General features: G+C 44.9%; 1 protein-coding gene across 3 annotated transcripts in view; it reads left to right on the plus strand.

Annotated features, from left to right (window-relative positions):
• The window catches only part of Cacna1e (calcium voltage-gated channel subunit alpha1 E), a 306022-nt gene that overhangs the window by 21184 nt on the left and 262266 nt on the right, over positions 1-22572 (plus strand). For all 3 annotated transcript variants that reach the window (XM_038349010.1, XM_038349011.1, XM_038349012.1), the window contains exons 2-3: positions 5441-5546; positions 6372-6511. In XM_038349010.1, coding sequence (XP_038204938.1) covers positions 5441-5546; positions 6372-6511 — 246 coding nt within the window. The remainder of the gene's footprint in view (positions 1-5440; positions 5547-6371; positions 6512-22572) is intronic.

Here is a 22572-nt window from a genome sequence, read left to right on the forward strand (position 1 = left end):
AATCAATAAGCGAACCTATTTTTATCATTTCCCTAATGATTGTCTTGAAGCTGCTAGACAGGGAAGGGAAAGAGAGCTGTGGCGACACCAGTCCTCATTAGGGGCTTGGAGGGAGTGAGGAGCGAAGGGGTGTTTGGGAAGGGTGCCAGGAAAGTTTATCAAGTGAGGCCCCTAGCGAGCAGACAGTGCAGTGGAGGGGCGGCTTCTTTGCAGGCTGGAAGCTCTTTTCTGGTCATTTCCTTCTTTGGCTTGGTCTGGGCCTTTATTCTCCCACATTTGATCTTCCAAGGCTCTTGCCTAGCCTTCCCCGATCCTCGCCTTTATACTCAGGTTGATGTGGACTTTGGTATGGGTTGGATTTTTCTCCCCTGGAATACATATAGCTAGTATTGATTTTATGATTATAAGGTAATTCATGCTCATTATAACAGTCAGACAATGGATAAAGGAGTGAAGAAAAAAATGAAAATAACCCTATTACTCAGAGAAAACTCATTATCCTCCCAGCAAAGCAGGACCCTCCCTCCCCCCACCTTCTCTCTCCTTTTGTAAAATTAAAGAGAATGTCTGTGCATGCTGGCTCTCTTTCTTTTTCTTTTTTGATAGATAATGTATGCCCACAGCACACAGTACAAAAGTTCAGATGGGAATACTGTGGAGAGAGAATATGGGACTTTTATATATATATATATATATATATATATATATATATATATGATATTGCAGGCTCTGGTGTCCCTATGCTATCCATGTATTGATTAGTCACTTATTAATTAAATAGCAATCATTACATACCCACTATTTCCAAATACAGTGTAGGCCACCAGGGACAGGCCTGTGTGGGACAGGCAAAGCCTCTGCCCTCGGTCTCCCAAGCCTTTCTGCTTCATTGGCTCCATTTGTTTCGAGTCTTAGAATACAGTCTAGACTCCATGGTGGACATTCTCCAAATTATGCTTCATGCCAAGCCCAGAGCATAATGAGAGCCACTGAATTCCTAGGCAGAATGAGAATTCTGTGCCGACACACTTGCATGCCGTCACTGACTGACTGCCATGAAGGGGGCTGCTCTTTACTGCCCTGGTGACACGTAGCTCCCTTTGATCTCTCCAAGTCACGTCGTTTGCCTCGCCTGGGAGGCACATGAGTTGAAACTGTGGGCTGTTATCTGCAGTTCAGGGTCTTCTCTTGGAGATGGACCAGAACCTTTGCTATTGGGCTTGACGTCTGCTGGCAAGAGGAAAGGAGTTGCCTAGCAGAGATGGGGGCGCAAAAGGTCCTGAACTGAGCAGAGGGAGGGAAAGCCTGCTTGTATTTCCTCCTTCACTGAACATTGGTTAAGCTCCTGCTCTGTACCAGAATCTCTGCTAAGCCCAGTCTACAGAGAGTTAAATGAAGCACCTGCTTTCAAGATAGAGTTTCTTGGAGGAGATAAATAGAAGATAAAAAAAAAAATGAGCAATGCAAAGAAAATGAGGCATAAGGGAAAATGTCACCAGGGGAAGTTTTAGCATGTGCTCAGAATAGAGAAAAAAGATCACCCCAAGTGATGTTGGACATCAATGGATGCCAGTGTCTGTTCTTTTGTTCTTTATATTTTCTTCAAGAAGGGGAGTAGAAAAGAAGCTAGAGAAAAGAGATGTAACCCAGTGGCTGGGACTCTGCCCCCACCCCTGTATGTCATCCTGCTTGCTTCCCCTCAGTTTTCTGGGGCCTCGCCTTTCTCTCACTTAACCCCCAGAAACCTCCAGAAGCTTCACACCTTTGCCTCCTTTGACCCGTACCACAGTCTCATGTCATATTCTTTATCCTTCCAGCTGAGTTCCTAGTGAGGTTTAAGTCTGGAAGACCTAGAGAGGCATCCCTCTCCAGGCTGTATTTGAACAGTTCCCAACAATATAAGCCAAACTAGCTGCACACAGCTGCTCTGAATGGGTCTTTTGACACCTGACAGTAGGCAGACGATTTGGCTGGGGGAGGAAGTGGGTTTATGATTGCTTTTGAGGTTTCTTCATTTCCCCAGCACCTATGAATTCCCAGATTCCCACCTGTACTGGCTGGTTTTATGTTAACACGTCATAGCTAAAGTCACCTAAGTGGAGGGAGCCTCAAAACAAAGCCTCCACAAGATCAGGCTGTAGACAAGCCTGTAGGGGATTTTCTTCATTAGTGATTCACGGGGAAGAGTCAGCCCATTGTGGGTGGTGCCATCCCTGGCCTGGTGGGTCTGGGTCTATAAGAAAGCAGGCCAAGCAAGCCTTGGTGAGCAAGCCAGTAAGCAGCTCTCCTCCATGGCCTCTGCGACAGCTCCTGCCTCCAGGATCCTGCCCTGTCCGAGTTCCTGTCCCGACTCCCTTCAGTGGTGACTATGCCATGGAAGTGTAAGCCAAATAAACCCTTTCCTCCCCTACTTGCTCTTGCCCAAGGCGTTTCATCTCAGCAACCGAAGCCCCAACTAAGATACCACCTTTTGATTCTAGTATTTGGGGCCGTGGATAGCACCAGGCTTTGAGACTACACGACTTAACCTGTCACAGACAATTTTACTTATCAGCCTCTGAGGTCAAGAGTCATTCTTCTGTAATGTCGTGACATGCCCGTACCTTTTCCAGGCCGGTCTTGTGTCCCTAACAAGCATCAACTATCTGATCTGGATGGTGAAACTTAAAGGCAGGCCCTAGCAAGGAAGTGCAGATGGGGTCTGCCTGGCTGAGGAGAGGCAGGTGTGGAAGTGAGAGTGCTTAGTGGGGCCAGCGTTCTAAGTAGAGATCGGCGGGGAGGATGTCCTGAGAAACGTGTACCTGCTGAGCTATCTTATCAGCATGGCCTGATGGCTCCGGCACTTTCAGCCGTTGGTTTTCCTTCCCAGCCTTCCAGTGGAAGAATGCACAATCCCTCCCACCTCCAGACCATTCCAGACCCAGTGGATCCACAAGAGGCAGAGATTTGTACAGCTTGGGTGAGAAAGTGATCTTTCCCAGGGAGCTCTTGGGTCCACGGAGGTCTGAGTAGGTCTTGGAGCTTGCACAGGGCATTTCTAACCATGGGCAATAGCCTGGTGAGCCCAGTGGTTTTGTGAACAACTTTATTAATAGCATTGGGGTGTGTGTGTGTGTGTGTGTTACATGGAAGAGACAATGAATATATAACTCAACTCAGAGATACCAGCCCCTCCTCAACATGCGGTGGTCAGTGAGACCTGCTGTTTTTCATCAGGGATCCTAACAATGTTCCGGTGAGCGCCATTCCCAAGAGATGCTCTAAACAAAGGATTGTTTGGTGAAGCAAGTTTGGAGTGTGCTGTGTCCCGCTCCCCACCCCACTGTGTGTGCAGTCACACACTGTGTACAGTCACACACTGTGTACAGTAGCATTAAAGGTTCCAAGCCGTCCTGCTGGGAAGGAACCTACTTAACTTTACTTAACCCAGGCTTCCCTCATTTATTTGATTGCAAGTTTCTGTACCACGAGTATTTTGTGACCTACATTGTAGAAACAGCACCCCAGATGCCCTGAGCTTCTGTAGCCATTCATCAATGCTGTGTTGGCACGCTGTCGGTTTCCTTTCTGGACCGATTTCCTAGGCAAGGTCAAAAACTCCTCAACCACCACTTTTGCCTCACTGTCGTCTGGAATTCTAGGCACCAGTACAAGGCCCAGGATAGCTTGGCCTGCTCTAGAGTCTTGTGGGATACTGGACCCTGTGTTAGTCCTTTGTTACTCTATATGCAAGGCTCTAGGTAGGGTCAGCTATGTGACAGAAGTGTTCTCCTTCTGATCCTTGTGCTCTGGGTGGCCTGGCCAGGGTTTGTGCTGGGTGGACACTTGTCCTAAGACAGCAGGTGTGGTGTGCATGCTAGTGTGCCTGTAGCATGTTTGGCTCTCCGAGGGTGCCCTTAAATTCCAGACTTTGAAGCAGATAGGACGCCTAGTAGTACCAATGGAGCCATGCAGTGACTCCCCTCCAGCTGTGAGGGCTTCAGGAAGCACCATAGAATCTGGGGCAGGAGTCCGTCCAATGAGGCCCATCCATTTTCCAGATCAGGTGGTGGAGCATGAGGAAGCAGAGGATCTCGGGGTTGGGGGTGCTGTGTGAGAACTGGAGATGTGTGGGAAGGAAGACTGCCAGCTGTGGGAGATGCCTGTGACTCAGGGGTGCAATGAAACGGGGGAAGAGATGGTACTACCGAATGTGGTGAGCTAGAAGATTCACCTTCTCTCTAGCCTCCTGTGCTAGCCCCATGACCAGAGCAACTGGTGGGCACACATTTACCTACAGGATGCTCTGGTCTCTGCCCCTCCCCAGAGGTCACTGGGTGCTCATTTGATGGGATGGAAAGAGAGGCACTGGGGTAGGGGCTTCTTTATGATCTGGCTGCCTTCTGTATAGGGAAGAGGTGTTTCGGTCCTGTGTCCTACTCTATGCGTTGACAGGAGAATGTCATATGACTCCTTGTCATATGAACTGTCCTTCTCTCCAGCTCGAGCTGTGGAATTTGCCAGGGAATCGGTTGAACTGCAAGGCTAGTGACACATCTGGTTTGCGTTTGTCATAGTGGTAATTACAGAATGAAATCCCAACGTGCAAGATGACTGGGCCCTAGGAGGGAGCCGGTGTTCCCCTTTTCTAGCCATGGCCCCGCCTCCTCTGAGCTTGCAGTCTTTCTGCGGGAGTCAGGGTGCCTGCTTTGAATCATGTTTTCCAAAGAGGTGCAGAGAACACCACACCTGTCTACAGAAAAACAGCAGGGGAAAGCTTTTATGTTTACTCAGTGGATTCGCAGTTTAGTTCATGCTATGCCCTTCTGATCCCTATAAATGCAGAAGCTTGGGAGACAATACTGCGAGACCAAGCGCTTCTCCTAACCCGGGATGTGCTTTCTGTGTCAGAAGGGGGCTCACATGGGATGGGGAATGGGTTCCTCCCCAGGGTTTCTTCTTTCCCTTGGTTGATCGGAGGTTCTGGAGAGAGGGGTGATTCTAGATATGATTCTCAGAGGGCGACAGGCAGCCACAACTGGGGCTTTTCTGAGACTAAAGCTGGTTCTTCTGCCCAGGCACCTGAAGCATGGGAAGGGCAGGATCCTGTTACTCTTGCTCCTTCCTTCTTTCCCATCGATTGGAATCCCTGGTTAGTTACTGGATTTATATTTTATTTCATTCATCATTTGGGGGATTGGACATATGACCAACTCTATTATTTATCACCTGCTTCTTTTCCTTGGAGAAAATGCTTTGTTTTCACAGACCAGCCCTAAATGATAATACCTCTTATAGTAAGGGCCATGGGGTGTGCTGCCTGCCTGCTTGCTTGGGAGTATAAATCATTCAGACTGCAAAGACCAATGGGAAGGAAGAAGTTTGTGTGTTTATGTATGTGGCCATCTTGAAGGGTATATTTTCTCTTACATGAACTCGATCCTTAACTCCTCTTTTTCACGCCATTTGAGTACATGATCCTGGCCACCATTATTGCCAACTGCATCGTCTTGGCCCTGGAGCAGCATCTTCCTGAGGATGACAAGACCCCGATGTCCCGAAGGCTGGTATGTGCTGGCTTCCTTCTCTCTTTCTTCCCCTTGGTCCCCTGGCTCCACCCCACTTTCCACACTTCCATTCTCACACAGCTCTGGGAAGACTGTTCTTTACCGAGGGACAGTTACCAAGCAACCCCACTGGGACTCATGAGGAAGAGGGCATTGCAAATACTCGTGTGTGCTCACATGGTAGTCGGGCAAGAAGAAGGGGCAGGCAGGAGGGCCATCGCTTCACGCCTCTTTCCTAAGGGACTGTTGAAGTGAGAAGGAAGAGGGAGGGTCACAGAGAAGGGAGGAAGATGCTGAAGGCTGAATGCATTGGTGGTGGTGGTGAACTTGCTAAATGCCGGCATCCTTCTTCTCCTAAAGGAATGAGTCACATAGCTAATGTATTCCTTCAGCAGAGAGCACACAATTATTTGAAGTCCAAACACATGGGCAAGTGGCCAGCCTAATGGCCCAGGCATGTGAACTCTTAAAGTTTCCAGCTAGTGTACAGACCTAAAAATGGAGAAATAAAGAAATAAACTCCTAGGCAACACTATGCCAGTGGGGACCGTCAGGAGAAAGATGTCTAGTCCCTAGATGGAACACAACTGTCCATTTTTATAGCCATTTTCCTATTCTGTGTGTGTGTGTGTGTGTGTGTGTGTGTGTGTGTGTGTGTGTGTGTATTCCATGCACTTTCAGGTCATCTGGACCTTCAGTAACCTAAGCTGTACCTGTACATAGGGCTGTCCATCATGGGTGCACAGGAGATAGCCAAGATGTGCCTTTGCCTGTATCTGATAAGGAGAAATCCTTTCATCATTTCTCTGTTCTTCATCTTCACAGGAAAAGACAGAACCATATTTCATTGGGATCTTCTGCTTTGAAGCTGGGATCAAAATTGTGGCTCTAGGTTTCATCTTCCATAAGGGTTCATACCTCCGCAATGGCTGGAATGTCATGGACTTCATTGTGGTCCTCAGTGGGTGAGTCTCCTTCCTTCTTGCTCTCTTCTGTGTGCGTGCGTGCGTGCGTGCGTGCGTGCGTGCGTGTGTGTGTGTGTGTGTGTGTGTGTGTGTGTGTGTTGGGAGGCTCATGGTGAGTAGAGCCAGTAGAAGGAATACAGAGTGGGCAGAGATCATAATATAAATCATAAACTAGAGAAAACGATCCAGGATAAGAGTCTCCATGTAGCTGTACCATAAAGAACCCATTTTTGGAGGAGCTGGATACATATGGCATTAGGCAGGGACATGGGACTCTCAGGAATGCTTCTGGTTTCCCGTTGTGGTCTTGCTAGATTTCTCAATACCCAAATTTCCAAAAAGGAGCCTTTTCACTGAAGCAAGTGGCTTATTCTGGTCTGGAGAAGGGGGTCATCCCAAGATACCAATCAAAGGATGCAGCAAAAACATCCAGTTTCTTTGGGCGATTGGAGAAGACTCCAATTATGTTTTCTGAGCTAAAATAAAATTAACACACTGAGGACAGACTAAAATGATTCATAGATTTATTAATGGCATAAAATTGAATTACATCAAAATGCTTGATAAGTCATTCCTTAGAATTTAAGATAGTTATATATTGGGACTGACCCAGTGTCATGGACATATGTAGGTGGATATTTCCATATCACTCATTTGGGTATGAACATAGTATGAGGACAATGGGTGGATCCAACACTGTAGGCAGCAAATGTGATGGACTTTATAGCATTGGGAATGTTGGTAATACTGTACAGGTTCTGTGGTTTGTGAGTCTTTGAGTCCATTGGTGCTTGCAGGGGGAAGGGACAAGCCTGTGTAAGTATGTGTTTGGCATGGAAATTTCCTGACTTAGCTGCCTGGCTTGCTTAGCAGAGCTTCACAGGTTATTGAAGAGAAAGACTCTGTAGCCACCGTTATGATGAACGAGTATGAGGAGAAAGGAAAGACCCAGTGTTCGCATTTGTAGTTTTTAGGCCAATCGTGATTGAGCGAAAGAGAAGTAGGTAAAGATCTAATGGTTTAGAGTATAGTTTATAAGCAGTCAATTTCAGCATAGGTATTGGATGAATAAGAGTGGTTGATTATGTTTAAAAAGTATCTGCTGCCTTACAGAAGGATTTTCTGTAGGTCATTTTTCAAAAAAAAAATTCTAATGGTACATTTGAAATATGACTTAGTATGTATAGTACCACAGGAGTATATTGTCACGGAAAATGTAGCACATATGAACAGTGTTTTAAATGTCTCTAAAATCAATAATATAAACTATATTAGAATAATTCTAAATGTGAACTTAAATCATGTTATAATTCCATTTGGAGTAGAAGTGTTGTTGGTGTTGGTGTTGCTGTTGTTGTTTTTGGTGGTGGTGGTGGTGGTGGGGTGTGTGTGTGTGTGTGTGTGTGTGTGTGTATTTGTCCTGTTCAATGTTCTATGCACTGTAAAACATTTGAAATTTCTGGGCTAAGCCACTCATTTTCATTTTAAACTGTCACATACTGATTTTAAAAAATACAGAAATATCAAAAGAGAGAAAGAGAAAACCTGTTCACTGATTAAAGAGCAATTTCTGGTTTTTATGGCATCTTCTCCCAGTCCTTGAAAGCTAAGAAATCTTTCTTTCAAATGTCTGTAATGTTGCTTTTCTCAATATATGATGAGCATACCACACATCCTTCCATACTTCCCTGAAATCTGGTTACTGAACAGCACTTTGTTAAGTGGATGTATACAGTTTGCTTCTTGTTTCTGCTCATTATTTGACACTTAGATTGCTTTCTGGGTTTTGCTATAATAATTATTAAAGATGCTCTAACATACATCTTTTGGATGTCACACTTTACTAGACATTTTGACAGGTTGAAGTGCAGTCAGTTCTTTGTATCTTTGGCTTCTGAACAGATCCAGTGAAGCATGGATAGGAAATATTTAGGGAAAATGCATCTGTACTGAGCACAAGAGGACTTTTTATCCTTATTGTCATTCCCTAGGCAGTATAGAATAACTAATATTTACATAGCATTTATGCTGCAGGGTCTTGTAGAGATGATTTAAAGCACCCAGGAAGGAAGATGTGCGTGCATACATTATATGTTAAAGCATGCCATCTTATATAATGTATGTGAGCGTGTGTGTAAAGTTTGATATTCACAGAATCTCAGAACCAGTCTTCTCCAGGTACTACAAGACAACTGTACTTTACAGGGGAATCTGGTGGTGCTGGTGATAGATGTGGGGTCTGTGATGGGTGTGCGGAGGGGAAGGACCCTCACCATTTGACCAGCCAAGGGAAGATTCATTCATAGGGGCTTTAATGGGGCTGGCTGTCACATGGTTGAAGGAGCAGATTTATGGGAATCAGCAGGGTACTCTTGTTGTTACAGCCAAGAAGCCCTCAATTTCTCACCTGCATGTCCAGGGAGTGCTAGAGCTTCCCAAGTCAGTTGTCCTGTCTAAGCCGTCACCTCAGCTCTCTCTGTGACTCCTCAGACTCTGATGGGCTCTCTGGGTGACCTTGAGAAGCTGATACTTTCTAGTTGACCCAACAAGACTTTGCTCCTGATCCCATCCCACCTTCGCCCCAACATGCGGGAGTTTTTTTCAGTTTACATGTTGATGGCTTCCAGGCAACGGGCTCACTGTGCATGTGACTGCGGAGGGATAGGGTTCTGACCCACTGCAGCAGAACTGTCTTACATCTGCACGTTCGTCTACCACCTTGCTTTGCTGCTAAGAGGCATATGGTCTCTGAAGCCAGCTCATGTTTAGAATCCTGCCATGGCAGAGCTCGATGGAGCTTTCTTCTCTCTCTCTCTCTCTTACTGGTGTATTAAACTACCAGGCACTTTACAGTTATGGGGTTTTAATGTCAGTTAAAAGTATTGTAGTACTAACTAGTGAAGCAGGTAGAAGAGACCTCAGAGATGAGTTATCAGCACTGAGGGACGGTAAGTCCTTTGCTCACTGTTGCCTGCTTTCTGGTGGCAGATCCTGGAGTTTAAATCATGCCTTCTGATGCAGGACTAATACCTTTTAAGCCCATTCTGTGCATCCCCTCTCTTGGCCACATAACCTCCCTTTTTTTCTCCCTTCCTGACACCTGCACCCAGAGTTATCCCTGCTGACAGCTCTTCCTTCCCACCTTGTCTTCAGGTGTCAGCTCACATTCTACTCTTGTGCACAGGGGGAGTGACAGTGTTGGAGCATGACACAGTGCTTCAGGGCTGACACTGCACAGCATCTCAGCTTTCAGTTTTGGTGGTGGGTGGGGGGCGGGAGGGTGGGTGCGGTGGCATCAGACAGCTGGCTCAGCATGAGACCTGTCATCATCAGCCTGTAGCTAGGAGACAAGTATTTAGGGGCACTGGGGTCACCATAGTCTGTCTGGCACCCCTACCCTTTAGTATTCTTAGTTGAAGTTGTGCATGGCTTAGTGTCTGCTTATGTCGATTAGTTCATGTGATACCTATAAACCCATAAAAGGGGTTGTCTGAGTCCATTTTCTACTACAGAATATCAGACACTGAGTGTTTTCTAAGCAACCAAGATTTATACCTTGTGTTTCTTGTGTCTGGAAAGTTCGAGAGCTGGCACTGGCGTCTGGTGAAGCCCTTCTAGTCTTGTCCGCACAGAGTCAAGGGTATCATATGCTGAAGAAGAGAGGGAAACTAACCCCACCCATCCTGTTATCAGAAGTGTGCTCCTGCTATAACTAGCCCATTCTGGTTATAAAGGCCTTAATATACACTTTAAGGACGTATCCATAAGACCTAATCACTTCAGAAAGGTACCACTCCACATGTTATAATGCTGCCTAAATTTCAACAGGGGCATTTTACAGGGCACATTTAAACAATAGTAGGAGTCTTGTCCTCATCTTCCAAATGTTGACAGCGAGGCTCATAGAGGGCATGTGTCTAAACAGCAGACACCTATTTAGGACTTGAGCCCACATCTTCTGCCTCTAAGTCCTGTCTTCAACATTCTTCTTTCTCATACCATCAATCACCTTTGCTACCCCACGGCTCTATAGTCATAAATCTCTGTGATTCATATTCCTTTGGACCCCAGGAAACAGTGGCTGGAGTGCGGCAGGGCAGCCCATTGTCATACATGTGTTTCCAGTTCACAGCCTGGGGCTGCAAGTGTGGCCTGAAGAGGGCAAGCCTCCTGTTTCCTTCTGAGACACCAGTCTATGGGCTTGGAAGACAGCGCCCTGCTCTGTGGCATAGCAAGCAGGTCAGCTCTTAGTGGAATGTCGTTTGGTGCAGAAGGTCCAGCTGACTTCTTCCTTGTCTAGTAACTTGTTTAGTAACACATTAATTCATCTATTTGCTTATTCAGCAAGGCGGATATTGTGGACTGAGAAATACCCCAGTCGGTGTATTCTCATCTCTGCTGAAGTGAACATCTATCTACTAGAACTTCAGCTCTCTAATCTTAAATCGGTAACAATGCAGGAGGACCTGTGTTTAAACTCTCATCAAGCCACCTCATATGTACTAACCTTAATAGGAAGTTATTGAGCCTAAATATATAGAGAATGATTGGGTATGATAAAAACTCAGTCACCCCTAAACCATTGGTGAGAGCGAGTAAATGGGGAGACATCTGTGCTTATGACCTGCGTTCACCTCTTACGTTCAGCGTCTAGAATGTAGTTACTGCTCACTAAGTTCCGATGTATTAGTTGTCCCACTCTCAAGTCTCTTGTCCTCGAGAGGATACAAGAGCTGAGGGAAGTCTGGACCCAGGGATCAAGAGACCATCTCCATATCTTCCATTTGGTCTCACTCGTCTGTATCCACAGCCCCATCTGCCTAGCTTACACTCTTAGGGAAATGGAAGCTGAGAGTATGCACCCCAAACTAGTCAGAAATATTGGGCTCTCAGCTATATCCCTCTGGGAAGTGCTTCTTGAGTGTTACGAGTAGGTTTCTAGAGTAGCTGGAGGCAGGCAGCAGGGAGAAAAGAGCTCTCAGTATTACATCAGTTGTCTTATAACGATACTTGGCGTTTAGCAACCCAAGGGCCAAAGCCTACATTTCACAGATATCTCTAATTTGTAAAAGTAGTACCACAGGTAAGAATTATTAGGTTTAGTTATTCCCCAGGTCCAGCTCAGGGATGAATATTCTAAGACACTGAAAATTTTAATAATGGCTTTGTATCTAAGTGAATGCTCCATACAGTACTCTCCCTTTATCCACATTTTAGCTTCCTACAGTCTTAGTTATCTGTGGTCAACCACAGCCTGGAAATATTAAGTGGATGATTCATAAGTATTGAATGGCCTCCCCTTCTGAGTAGCATGGTAAGATCTCTGGCTATTCCTCACAGCCCTGCCTGGCACATGAACCAGCTCTTTGTCCAGGGTGCCCATGCTATGTATACACACCTGCCCATAAGACAATAGCCTCTGTTATTAGATCCTCTTTCAAGGTACTGCCGAATTTGTGTTCCAGTGCTCCTTACTTAATAATGGCTGTAATTGTGAATGTAGTAACATTGGCAATTTTTCTAGTGTGTTGTTGGAGCTTGTGTTATAATTCTAGTTAATTTTGTTAATCTCTTAAAACTGTCCAGACTATAAAGTAAATGTTATCATAGGCAAGTAGGTATACCAGGGGAAGGTATGTGTGGAGTTCTGTGCTATTTGTCCTTCTTCGCACCTCCTGGAAGTTCTGGGCCAGAATTTTTGCAGCTAAGGGAGGCTGTTCAATATGAAAAACATGGAGTTTGAATCCAGACTGTCTGCCTTTAGTGTCTGGGTTCCTTCTCTGAGCTACACTACCCCTTGAGTTCAAAGATGCTAGTAGCTGTCCAGTTCAGCTGAAGGAGCTCCCTGCTCTCTTTATTTCCTCTGTACATGTTTTGGTTCCAGCCCAGTGGTGAGCTATGCTGTTCCTCTTACACTTGGGCGATCTTTATTTTCAATTGTGCTACAGTCCTGATGCTGTTACAGAGCTGCTCTTTGAGTTCAAAACCGCTCTCAATGGCTAGATTGTCTGTTGTCCTATTAAAAATGTCAGTTAGCTCAGCATACACTCTGGTATCACGTGGGCAATGGACCAGTAGTGTAAACACTGTAGTATGCATGCATGTGTCTAAACCTTGTGCCTCTGCTAAGGTATTTGCAACCAGGCTCAGGCAGCCACTCGAGATATTGAAGAGACATTACTGAGTACTCAAAGTACTGTGCACAGTGCTAGGTGTGGGTGGGATAGGTCAAGTATTCCTCATCAGGACAGTGAGCCTACATGTCATAAGCACTCAGAAGGGAATCCCAAATCACAAAGGGATGGGGCATGGCAGGCTGGCAAAGAAGGGTTTTGCTGAGAAAAAATTTCTGAGTGCAAATGTTTAGGTGTGGAGACGTATGAGGAGACAGACAGAAAGAAGGGCATCGCTGGGAACTTTTTGAGTGGAGTGGTGAAGAGATACTTGTTGGGAGGTCAACAAGTCTGGTTTGTGCAGGAAATCATATACTTGAACCTGAGAGCAACAAGGGAGCCCCGACGACTTGAAGCTGGGGATAGAGTCCTTCTTAGAATCCTGTTCTGGACATTGTACAATTCTTTTAAAAACTTCTTTTACCCTGGGATCACCTCTGAGGAAAGACATGGCAAAGAGAAGGGAATCATCTCTGTATCTTCAGCTCCGACTTCAGCTTCTTCCACCTCGAGGAAAGAGGGAAGACAAAGGAAAACGTGGGCAGGGGAATGCTGCAAGAGAGCGGGACCAGGCAGCCTGCAGCCGCAGCAGCTCCCAGCCAGTGGCACACACGGAGTGGTTTAGCCCAAAGCCTGTTTGTAGGAGGCTGATATCTGGAGCTAAATATACATCGATAGGTATTTTTAGAGGGTTGCTGTAAGAAGGCTGCCCTAACATATGAGTTTCCCCAGCAGCTAAAGATCGAGGAAAGCACAGTTTTCCTCTGGGAACTCTGTCTCTCTGGTGCTGAGAATGTGGGGGAGGTGTTGCTTATGCAGCCCCAGGGGCCCCCAGCCCGATTCAAATCCCTGCAGCAAGAGTGTGATAGCCCTGGGTATTTATACAGCAAATCACGTCAGGGAGCCTCGTGGGATTTCTTACAGACTTGTCTTGTACTCATCCTTTTAGCTGTGGTGGGCCAAAGCCAGAGGTGGGACAAAGGGAGTCTGGGTAGAGGGAGGAGGCAGGGGGCTGGTAATTTTGAAAATGGGAAACTGACCTGAATGAGGGGATACGAGAGGCTTTGAGTTTCCCAGCATCAGCAAAGCGGGGGGCCTAGGACTTTGGTGTCCTTGGGATTGCCGGTGGGGAGGCCTGGAAGTCCTTAGCCTCCACTGCTCTTGAGATTCTTCCTCTTGAGTGGAGCTGGGAGCTGCTTCTCTGGCAGCGCTCCACCTCCTCCCTGGCATTTTGTTCGTTTCGAGCTCCACGCTGGGGGAGCAGTACAGCTACATACTGCTCGGTGCAGCATCTTCTTTGATCAGAACACTATTTCTGTGCCAGTTGTATGATGGGAGAGATACAGTTCCGATGCGGAATTTTGCTTTTTTTTCCCCCTTCTTTATTTTTAGAATGAAGAGGTCGATTCAGGGAAAGAAGTGGGCAAAGGGCAGTGTGTGGAGCTTAAAGATCCGATTCTGTACATTCAGGGAGGCTCCAAATGAGATAGGCAGTTAGGAAACGGCAGTTAGTTATTCACTGGTGCAGTAGGCAGATTTTTCTCATGCATGTCCTTTTTTTTTTTTCTGTTGAGATCTATCACTGGTTCACTGGACATGTATTTATTGAGCACTGACTAAATTCCAGATATAAGGACTTGGCGTTAGGAAATCTCCCCTCCTCAAAGGCTTCTTGCTGTCCCCACTGGCAGAAGTTTAGTTGGCAGATAATGGAGCAGGGCTAGAATTAGCTGTGGTGGCCGCCAAGAAGAGGAAACGGCAGAGGGGAGTGAAGAAAACTGGGTGATACTGAGGCAGCTTGGTCTGGGGCTTTTCTTCCTGGATTTACAGTCACTCAAGGTGACTTCGGGAAGAAATTGTGGCGAAGTTCATCTTCTGCGGACCACTCTAAGCCCTGTGTGTTCTATTCATGTGCTCGGATGCGTGAGGCCTGGAGTGAGAGGCCGTAAGAATGCAAAGCAGAGTCTAATGTACGACTTCGTTCTCTGGACTCTGAAGACAGAAGAGAAATTAAAGGGGGGTGTTTGTGTTTCCCTTGTGCGGATAAAATACATCTCCTCCTTTGGGTAGACATTGTAGCTTGTCTGTGCTGTAAATATATCCACAGTTAAGTATAAACACACCGGTGTGAAACATGAAGACGCAAGGCACTGTTTAATGTCAATGAAGCCAGGAAGTAGCAGACGTGCCCGTGCCCGAGCACAGAGTGGTTTTCCGAAGAAAGAGCGAGGTGGGAGAGCACAGATTTAAGAAGACAATAAGAACAAGCTAGGTCAAAGTGGTTCAGTCGTAGTCACTGCGCTTATAGCTGGGAGAACGGTGAATTCGTCCAGCGTTTTCACAGAAGAGAAGCCTGATATGCATGTGGCTAGGTGCTTTGTCCAGGTCCCGCTAAGAACAATGCATGAGCCAGGGCTTGGAGAGTGGATTGTTTAATGCAGATAAAGAGCCCAGAGCATTGTAAGAAAAAAAGAATATTATCACTGAGAATATTCAGAATGCCGTGTTCCCGCGGACTTCATTCAGAATGGCCACCCCTCCCTCACTCATGCTTACGTCAAAGGACAGGTTTACTGAAACGATTGGAATTCTGAAACCGTGGCTGTTTGTGAAATCTCTTTTACTATCATTTTGTGCCAAGATAAAACTGAACAATAGGATGGCACGCATCTCTTTTTAGTAGTCTATCTAATTTTATCAACACTGGGAAAGTCCTCCCTAGCTATTATTAGTAAGAACAACAAAGAAATTCTGAGAGTAAAAGTCGAAAAGGAGGTTTTCATTTTTAATTGTATCACCAGTGAGAATGTCTCCTCCTCTAGCGCCCCATTTCTTCAGTCTTTCTGTTTGGTGTCTTCTTTCCCTTGCTCCACTCTCATAAAACCCTTAGAGGCCAGAGGGCCACCCACAGGAAGGAGACGTCAAGCCTGCCAGGAAGTCAGCCCTTGCACAGAGGTAGCTAACTTCCTATTTCCTCCCCCTTGTCTTTCAACTCCTTCCTTCGTGGCTGCCACTCTCCTGTCAGCTGGCTGCCTGAGCCGTGGTGACAGAACAGCTAGGGAAGGGGTGCAAGGCCATGGCTCCTCTCCCTGGCCTCCAGCTCTGGGGCAGTGACTTCGAGGCAGAGTGACAGGTGTGACGGCTGCACACTTCAGTTCTCATCAGCCATGTTTTTGCAGTGATTTACATGACCGTGGGGGGCACATCCTGTACCATGACCTTCCAGAGCCCAGCCGGACCTTTTGTAGCCATTCCTCCCCTCATGAATGTTTGACTGGACCTGGGGAACTGCGGCTAAACCTGTCATGGCTTGGGGTGACTTTGTTGTTGAGAAAGAGGAATGATGGATGCACCTCTGTGACCTAATCCACTGAGGCTTAAGCCTATAGCCACATAAGACCTTTGTAAGTATGAAGGGAAAGGTGAACTTTGAAGAGTTAGGAGAGAAGGAAAAGGAAGAGTCAGCCAATATTATTGAGTACATCCCGTGTTCAGACACAAAGCTAACTGCTAGAGATTTAGGAATGGGCAGATATAGTTTCTATTTGCGTTTGCTGTCTAATGGAGAAGAGAGACACACATTTAAACTGAAATGTCATAGTGTGCTGGGTAAGTAGGGAGAAGGGTCGGTGTAGTGAGGAGCTGCAGCAGGCCTGCTTTTCATCCCACCCGGATCCCACATGGCTAGCTTTACACCCGAAATAACAACATACAAATTGTATTCATTTAAACATTGCTTGGCCCATTAGCTCCAGCCTCTCATTAGCCAACTCTCACATCCTGATTAACCCATATTTAGTAATCTGCGTAGCACCATGAGGTGGTGGCTTACCAGGAAGATTCTAGCCTGCATCCGTCTCGGAGAGGAGAGTCATGGCGACTGCCTGAAACGTCTGCCTCATTCCCAGCATTCTGTTCTGTCTACTCTACCCACCTAAGGGCTGGTCTATCAAATGGGCCACGGCAGTTTCTTTATTAACCAATGAAATCAACACAAACAGAAGACTCTCCCACATCATTTCCCCCTTTTCTGTTTAAACAAAAAAAAAGAAGGCTTTAACTTTAAGACACACCTACATCAGGTCAGGGTGCTGGGATCCTGGACCCAATCAGAAGGAAGAGGGAGGACCAAGAGAATGACGATGATATTGAGGCTGATGCCGTGGAAGAGGAAGGAGGGGAAGTACTAGGAGAGCTTCAGGAAGAGGAGAGGGCAGGTGGGCAGGGCTGGACATAGGGAACACCAGGCACAACTGGGAAAGAATAAGATTGCTTGGGGGACTCATGGTGACAGTGACCTGAAGGAAGAAAGGAATATTTTTGTGGGAGCCCACTGAGGGGTTCTAGACAGGATAGTGAATACATCTTCAGGGAGGGACACTGTTTGCTGGGAAGGAAATAATGTCACTGAATGACTCCATGTCTTTTCAGAATTAGGAACCTGGAACTAAGTCCTCAAAAATCTCTTTCTTCTGCCTTGTCTCCTCTTTCAGCCTTCAGCTATAATTTTGCTTAACTTACTGAAGTTGTACCAAAAACAGTCCTCTAGACTATATAATCTATCCTACTCCATTCTAAAGACTTGTTAACCTGCCCAGAGAGGAGACGCAGTTCCTGCCCCCTAAGATCATGCTTTGAGCATCTCCTACTGATTCAAATAATGGGTGAGAATTGATGAATGTGTGGGCTTTTATTTTCAATGTTCAACAGAGAAATTATTCTAAAAACACTTTGCTGAGAACATTGCTATATGATTATTATGATTTTTATTTTCCAAATAGAACAATAGTCAAAAGATCAAGCCAACCCACATGCTTGTTTATGGGATGTTTCTCTTCTCTCTGCTCCTTAGGCTCATGACACATCATGATGCTGAATCTGGATCCTAATTGAACTCTGGTTAATAACCATGATAAATATAACATGTTGTGATCTAGGGGCTCTTTGTGGGGAGCTCAGAGTGCTCTGTAATTTACCACCTCTCACTCTCCATTCGAGAACTGGAAATGGAGCCCACCCATTCCCTTTCTAAGTATGATGTTATTATAGAGCAGGCCTCCCAGATGTGTCTTTCATATCTGACTATGGTGATAGACATGGGGACTATCAAATTCTTTCCTGGTCCTTTCTGCTGACCACTTGTATTCCATGTCCTCTTTTTCCAGAAGTATATTCAACCAGCTCTTCTGCAGAGCTCCGTCTATTGAAATAACTTGGACATCTGGTTCTTCCTCTCCAGTGAACAGAGTTTGGGCGAGGTTCTTCCTTTTTTAGGGACTCTGATCAGATCAATGTTTAACTAGGCAGTTCTACAAATGAAGGAGGAGGAGCTTCTGGGGTTTCAGCTTCCCCAAGCAATTACTGGACTGAACTACACTGAAGCCAAACATTTCCAGGAGGATGCAAATTTTAGAACCATAGTCATGTAAACTTAAAGCAAGATTGGATCTCAGGGCTTACCCAGTCACCCTAGTAGTATTCAACCTGGGAGCCACAGGACTCTGGAAACTCCTGGAATTATGTAATGGATGAGCAAATCTGTGGCCTCATCTAGCACTGGCTGTTCCCAGGTAATGTTTTCTACATGTAGACATCACAGTAGAGTTTTTCTAAAGTTTGTGCATGGTGTTGGGATTTCCAGATACAAGTGCATTTAAATGCATTGTTGATGAATAGTGCCTTTTTCTTTTCTGTGAGTCAGCAAAACACAGTGATTAACAATTGGGACTTAGCGGATAAGTAAATTCACATTCATCAGCTATGCTGTTTACTACCTGTGTGAGTATTGACAATCATTTAGTTTCTGTACACCTAAGTGTCCTTCACCTACACTAAACAGAGTTGGGTGACTAGGGAGTTTTAGTCATTGATATCAGTCCTCCAGCAAGCGAAGTGGGACTTTGCTGTGGGACAATGGTCTTGTAGCTTGTTACTTGTATTATTTTAATAAAAAAGCTTATTGGCCAGTAGCCAGGCAGGAAGTATAGGTGAGGTGACCAGGCAGAAAGTAGAGGTGGGGCAACGAGAATAGGAGAATTCTGGGAAGAAGAAAGGTTGAGTCTGCTGTCGTCATCCAGGCATAGAGGAAGCAAGATGAGAATGCCTTGCTGATGAGAGGTACCAAGCCACATGGCTAACACAGACAAGAATAATGGGTTAATGTAAGTTATAAGAGTTAATGAGAAGCCTGAGATAATAGGCCAACCAGTTTATGATTAATATAAACCTCTGTGTGTTTCTTTGGGACTGAACGGCTGTGGGACCGGCGGGACAGAAACCTCTGTCAACAGCTCTTGAAATTCCTGGAATTAGGAAGAGGTTTTTCAAACCTGGAAGATTAAGAATTGCTGAACTATTGTAATTAAGTGTGCTATTCAGTGTTGACTTTCAATAAGATCTGTAATCACCTAGGAGACATAGGGTTACCTGTGAGGGATTATCTTGATGATGTTAATGGAAGTAGAAATTCACAGCAGAAACATGGACAGTAGAGCACTGTGATTCCTGAGCTTGGGTCCTAGACTGCATTTGGGGAATCATTTGATTCCTGACTGTGGGTACATTGTCTCCCCATGATAGACTATGCCTTCCTCAAACTGTAAGCCAAATCAAACCCTTCCTTCCTTAGGTTGTTTTTGTTAATGGTAATCTTATCACAGAAACAGGAAAGCTATGAAGATACCAATTGTTACAGATGAAGAACAGAGACTTGGAACCCCAAATGATGTTTAACACTCTTGTGTCTAGTTGGAAGGTCACCTGCCCACAGCTGAAAGTGGATGCTAGTGTTCAGTCTTGTGGAGGTGCTGTGGGAGAAGTAGAAATTAGACATAGTTCTTATACTCATGAACAGAATGATTTGACTGGAGCAGAGTGTGTAGATGAAATAACACAGGAGACTGGAACATTGAAGCCAGGTTTGAGCACAGTTTTGCACAGGGTGGTCTAGATTTTAAGAGTGTGCAGAAGGGGGAAATGTCAGTTGGGTTAATACCCAGATAACTGCCTGGGGTCACATCTTTCATAACTGGCATAGGTATCAATGTCTTTTCCCATTGGTTAGAAATGGATCATTGAATAGTTTTGTTTTATTGGTCACTTGCCTATCTTTCCTCTTTTCATATAGTCTTAGGGTCATAAAAGAACATTTCTTTTTCTGAAGACTTTTCAGTTTGAACATAAATGTTGAATTGATTACTGCTCGAGAGAAGAGAGCAATGTTGGAGTTTTGTTTTTTTTTAAATGCGTTTCTGTTTCCTGAAACTCACCAGTGCAAATTTATAGATTCATCACAAGCTGAGAGACTTCACAGGGGAATCTGAACCAGGAAAGAAGGTGTAATTTAAAGTCTGTGAAGCTCTCACTGTCCTTGGCTCTTATTGCAGCAGTGGGGGATGGGGGAGTGTGGACTAGGAGGTTGGTGTTCTTTTACCAGATTTCTTTTCTTGTTTATTACTCTCATACATGCATATAATGTGTTTTGATCAAATTTACCTTCCATTCTGTCCCCCTTCAATTCCTTCCCTATCTCCCTGCAACTTCCTCTCCCAACTTCATGTGCTCCTCTTTAGCCCCACTGAGTCTACTTAGTGCTGCATGTATGTTCATGGGTGTAGGACCATCGACTCAAAAATGAAACACCTCTCAAGGGCTGTGTCCCTGAACCAGCTTTCTTAACACTTTTTTTCCTTCCTCCCCATTCATCTTCCCTTTTTTCCATCTGTCTAACCAATTATCATGTGTTAGGTGCCTACTGAGTGCCAGGTGTTATCATGGATGATTACATACCAGCAAATGAACAGAATTGCTGTGGACCCTGCCTATATGGAACTTACTTTTAATCCAGGTCATAGAGAAATTTAGAAGACATGATGTTGCCTAGTGTGCACTTGGTAGTGTACAAAAACAGTGATCTCATAGATCTTTTACCAACACTAAACTGCCATGTTGGTATAACCCACTCAAAATATCAAAGACTTTAGTGTTGAATGGATCTAGCTTGAACTTCAGCTTTTCTACTGAGGTTTCATTTTGGCCAACTTGTTTAACTTATTTGAATCTAAGATTTTAAAATATTTTTCTTCCATGGTTTATCTAGATTGAGCAGGGTTAAATGTTATAAAAACACCTCTCAAATTTCATGGGTTAACATAATATACTATCTTTTTCTCCTTAAATAGACAAATTTACTTGGTTTTTCTCCACTTACTGATTTAGAGACCAAGGCTCTAACTAATGAGTCTGAGTCTATCAACTGCCAGATCTCATGATTTTATCCTTTACATAGAGCCAGAAAGTGAGACTATGGAGGAGGGATACTCTTGGTTTCTTGGTACGCAAGTATGTACATACAATGTATTGGCATCCTGTCGACAAGAAATTACAGGTGGTTCAACCTAGCTGCAACAAAACCAGAAGACCTGACCCTCAGTGTGTAGTTCCTTCCAGACCATAATATTGTGATGCTGAAAGGAAGGCAAGGAGAACATCATTCTGGATCCTTTCCAAAAGACCAGTGGTCACCTGTCCATTGTCTGCATGAGGATTAAATAAAACACTTGTATTGTCCGACATGTGAGAGAATAACGATTTTTCTTTTGATTATTAGTAATATTATTAGTTAAATACTTTACATGCATATAACTTTTGTTAAGAACTGTATAAAAAGATGAGAGACCTGTCTTCAAGGAGCTTACAGATTTATGTTGTGTGTGTGTGTGTGTGTGTGTGTAAATAACTAAATATGTGATTTTAATTTGATTTTATCACTATGAATTCCGAAGAAAGGACCATGGGAATAAACTTGTTGATGCTGTCTCTCTACAAACCTTTTGTTGGGTGCTTGCTGTATGCAAGGCCCATTGGAAAGCAGCAAGAACAAGAGTCCAGTGAGGAGGTTGTGTAGTTATGGGAATTTGGTTTCCTTCTCAAAGGGATCATCTATTGACAGTTGATAGGTACAAGTGTAAGACACCGTTAGATCATTTTACTACCTCTTGGTGAGACTTTCAGCGGTAAGAATGAGAACCAGCTTGCCTTGTTTCATTTCCTTAGTTTCTTTCTCCTCCTCTTCAAGATCAGAGACAAGCAGTAATTAGCCAACTGAGGATGTTGACAAATTTCTATGTTGGCCAAGATAACCCTGCTGGTTAACACCTGTCCAACTCTGAATTCTGTTTCCCAAAAACTGGGAACCAGTTTCGGAGGGAAAACAGCTCATCTATTTACTCATGTCTTTTCTGTTAGCTTGTACCAAGATAGCTGAAGAGTTTGTTTAGTTGTGGGGTGAGCATAACTATGATAAAGAGATTAGAGAAAGCAGCAAATAAATGATAGCCATGGGTCTTTGGAGAAGGGATTGTTAATGTGGCAGAAGTGCTGGAATAGTCCTTCACGGTGTCAGCTTCAATTATTTTGCTCCTTAGTGCAGTCTGTGGGCTCTTTATAGGGTCCTGCAACTGGATCAGGAAGAGCTGCTTCTCCCCAAACAGCCTAAATTAAGTAACCAACTAGCTAATGTGCATGCACATCCATATGTACATTCAAGTTTTTAACAAATTCTGTGTTGTAAAATTTATTTTATGTATGTGGATGTTTACTTGCTTGTATGTCCATGTACTGCTTGTGTGACCAGTGCCCAGAGAAGCCAGAAGAAGATGACATTGAATTTCCTATGTCTGTATGGGAATGACAGACAGTTGTGAGCTGCCAAGTTGCTGTTGAGAATTGAACCTGAGTCTTCTGGAAGACTAGCCAATGCTAAGTCATCTCTCCTGCCCCATGAGTGCATATCATAGCATGTATGTGGCAGTGAGGGGCAACTTGAAGGAATCGGGCTCTCTTCTTTGCCTTGTGGGTCTTGGAGCCAAACTCAAATAATTAGGCTTT

Source organism: Arvicola amphibius, chromosome 12 (assembly GCF_903992535.2).
Source record: "Arvicola amphibius chromosome 12, mArvAmp1.2, whole genome shotgun sequence".
NCBI classification, from domain to species: domain Eukaryota; kingdom Metazoa; phylum Chordata; class Mammalia; order Rodentia; family Cricetidae; genus Arvicola; species Arvicola amphibius.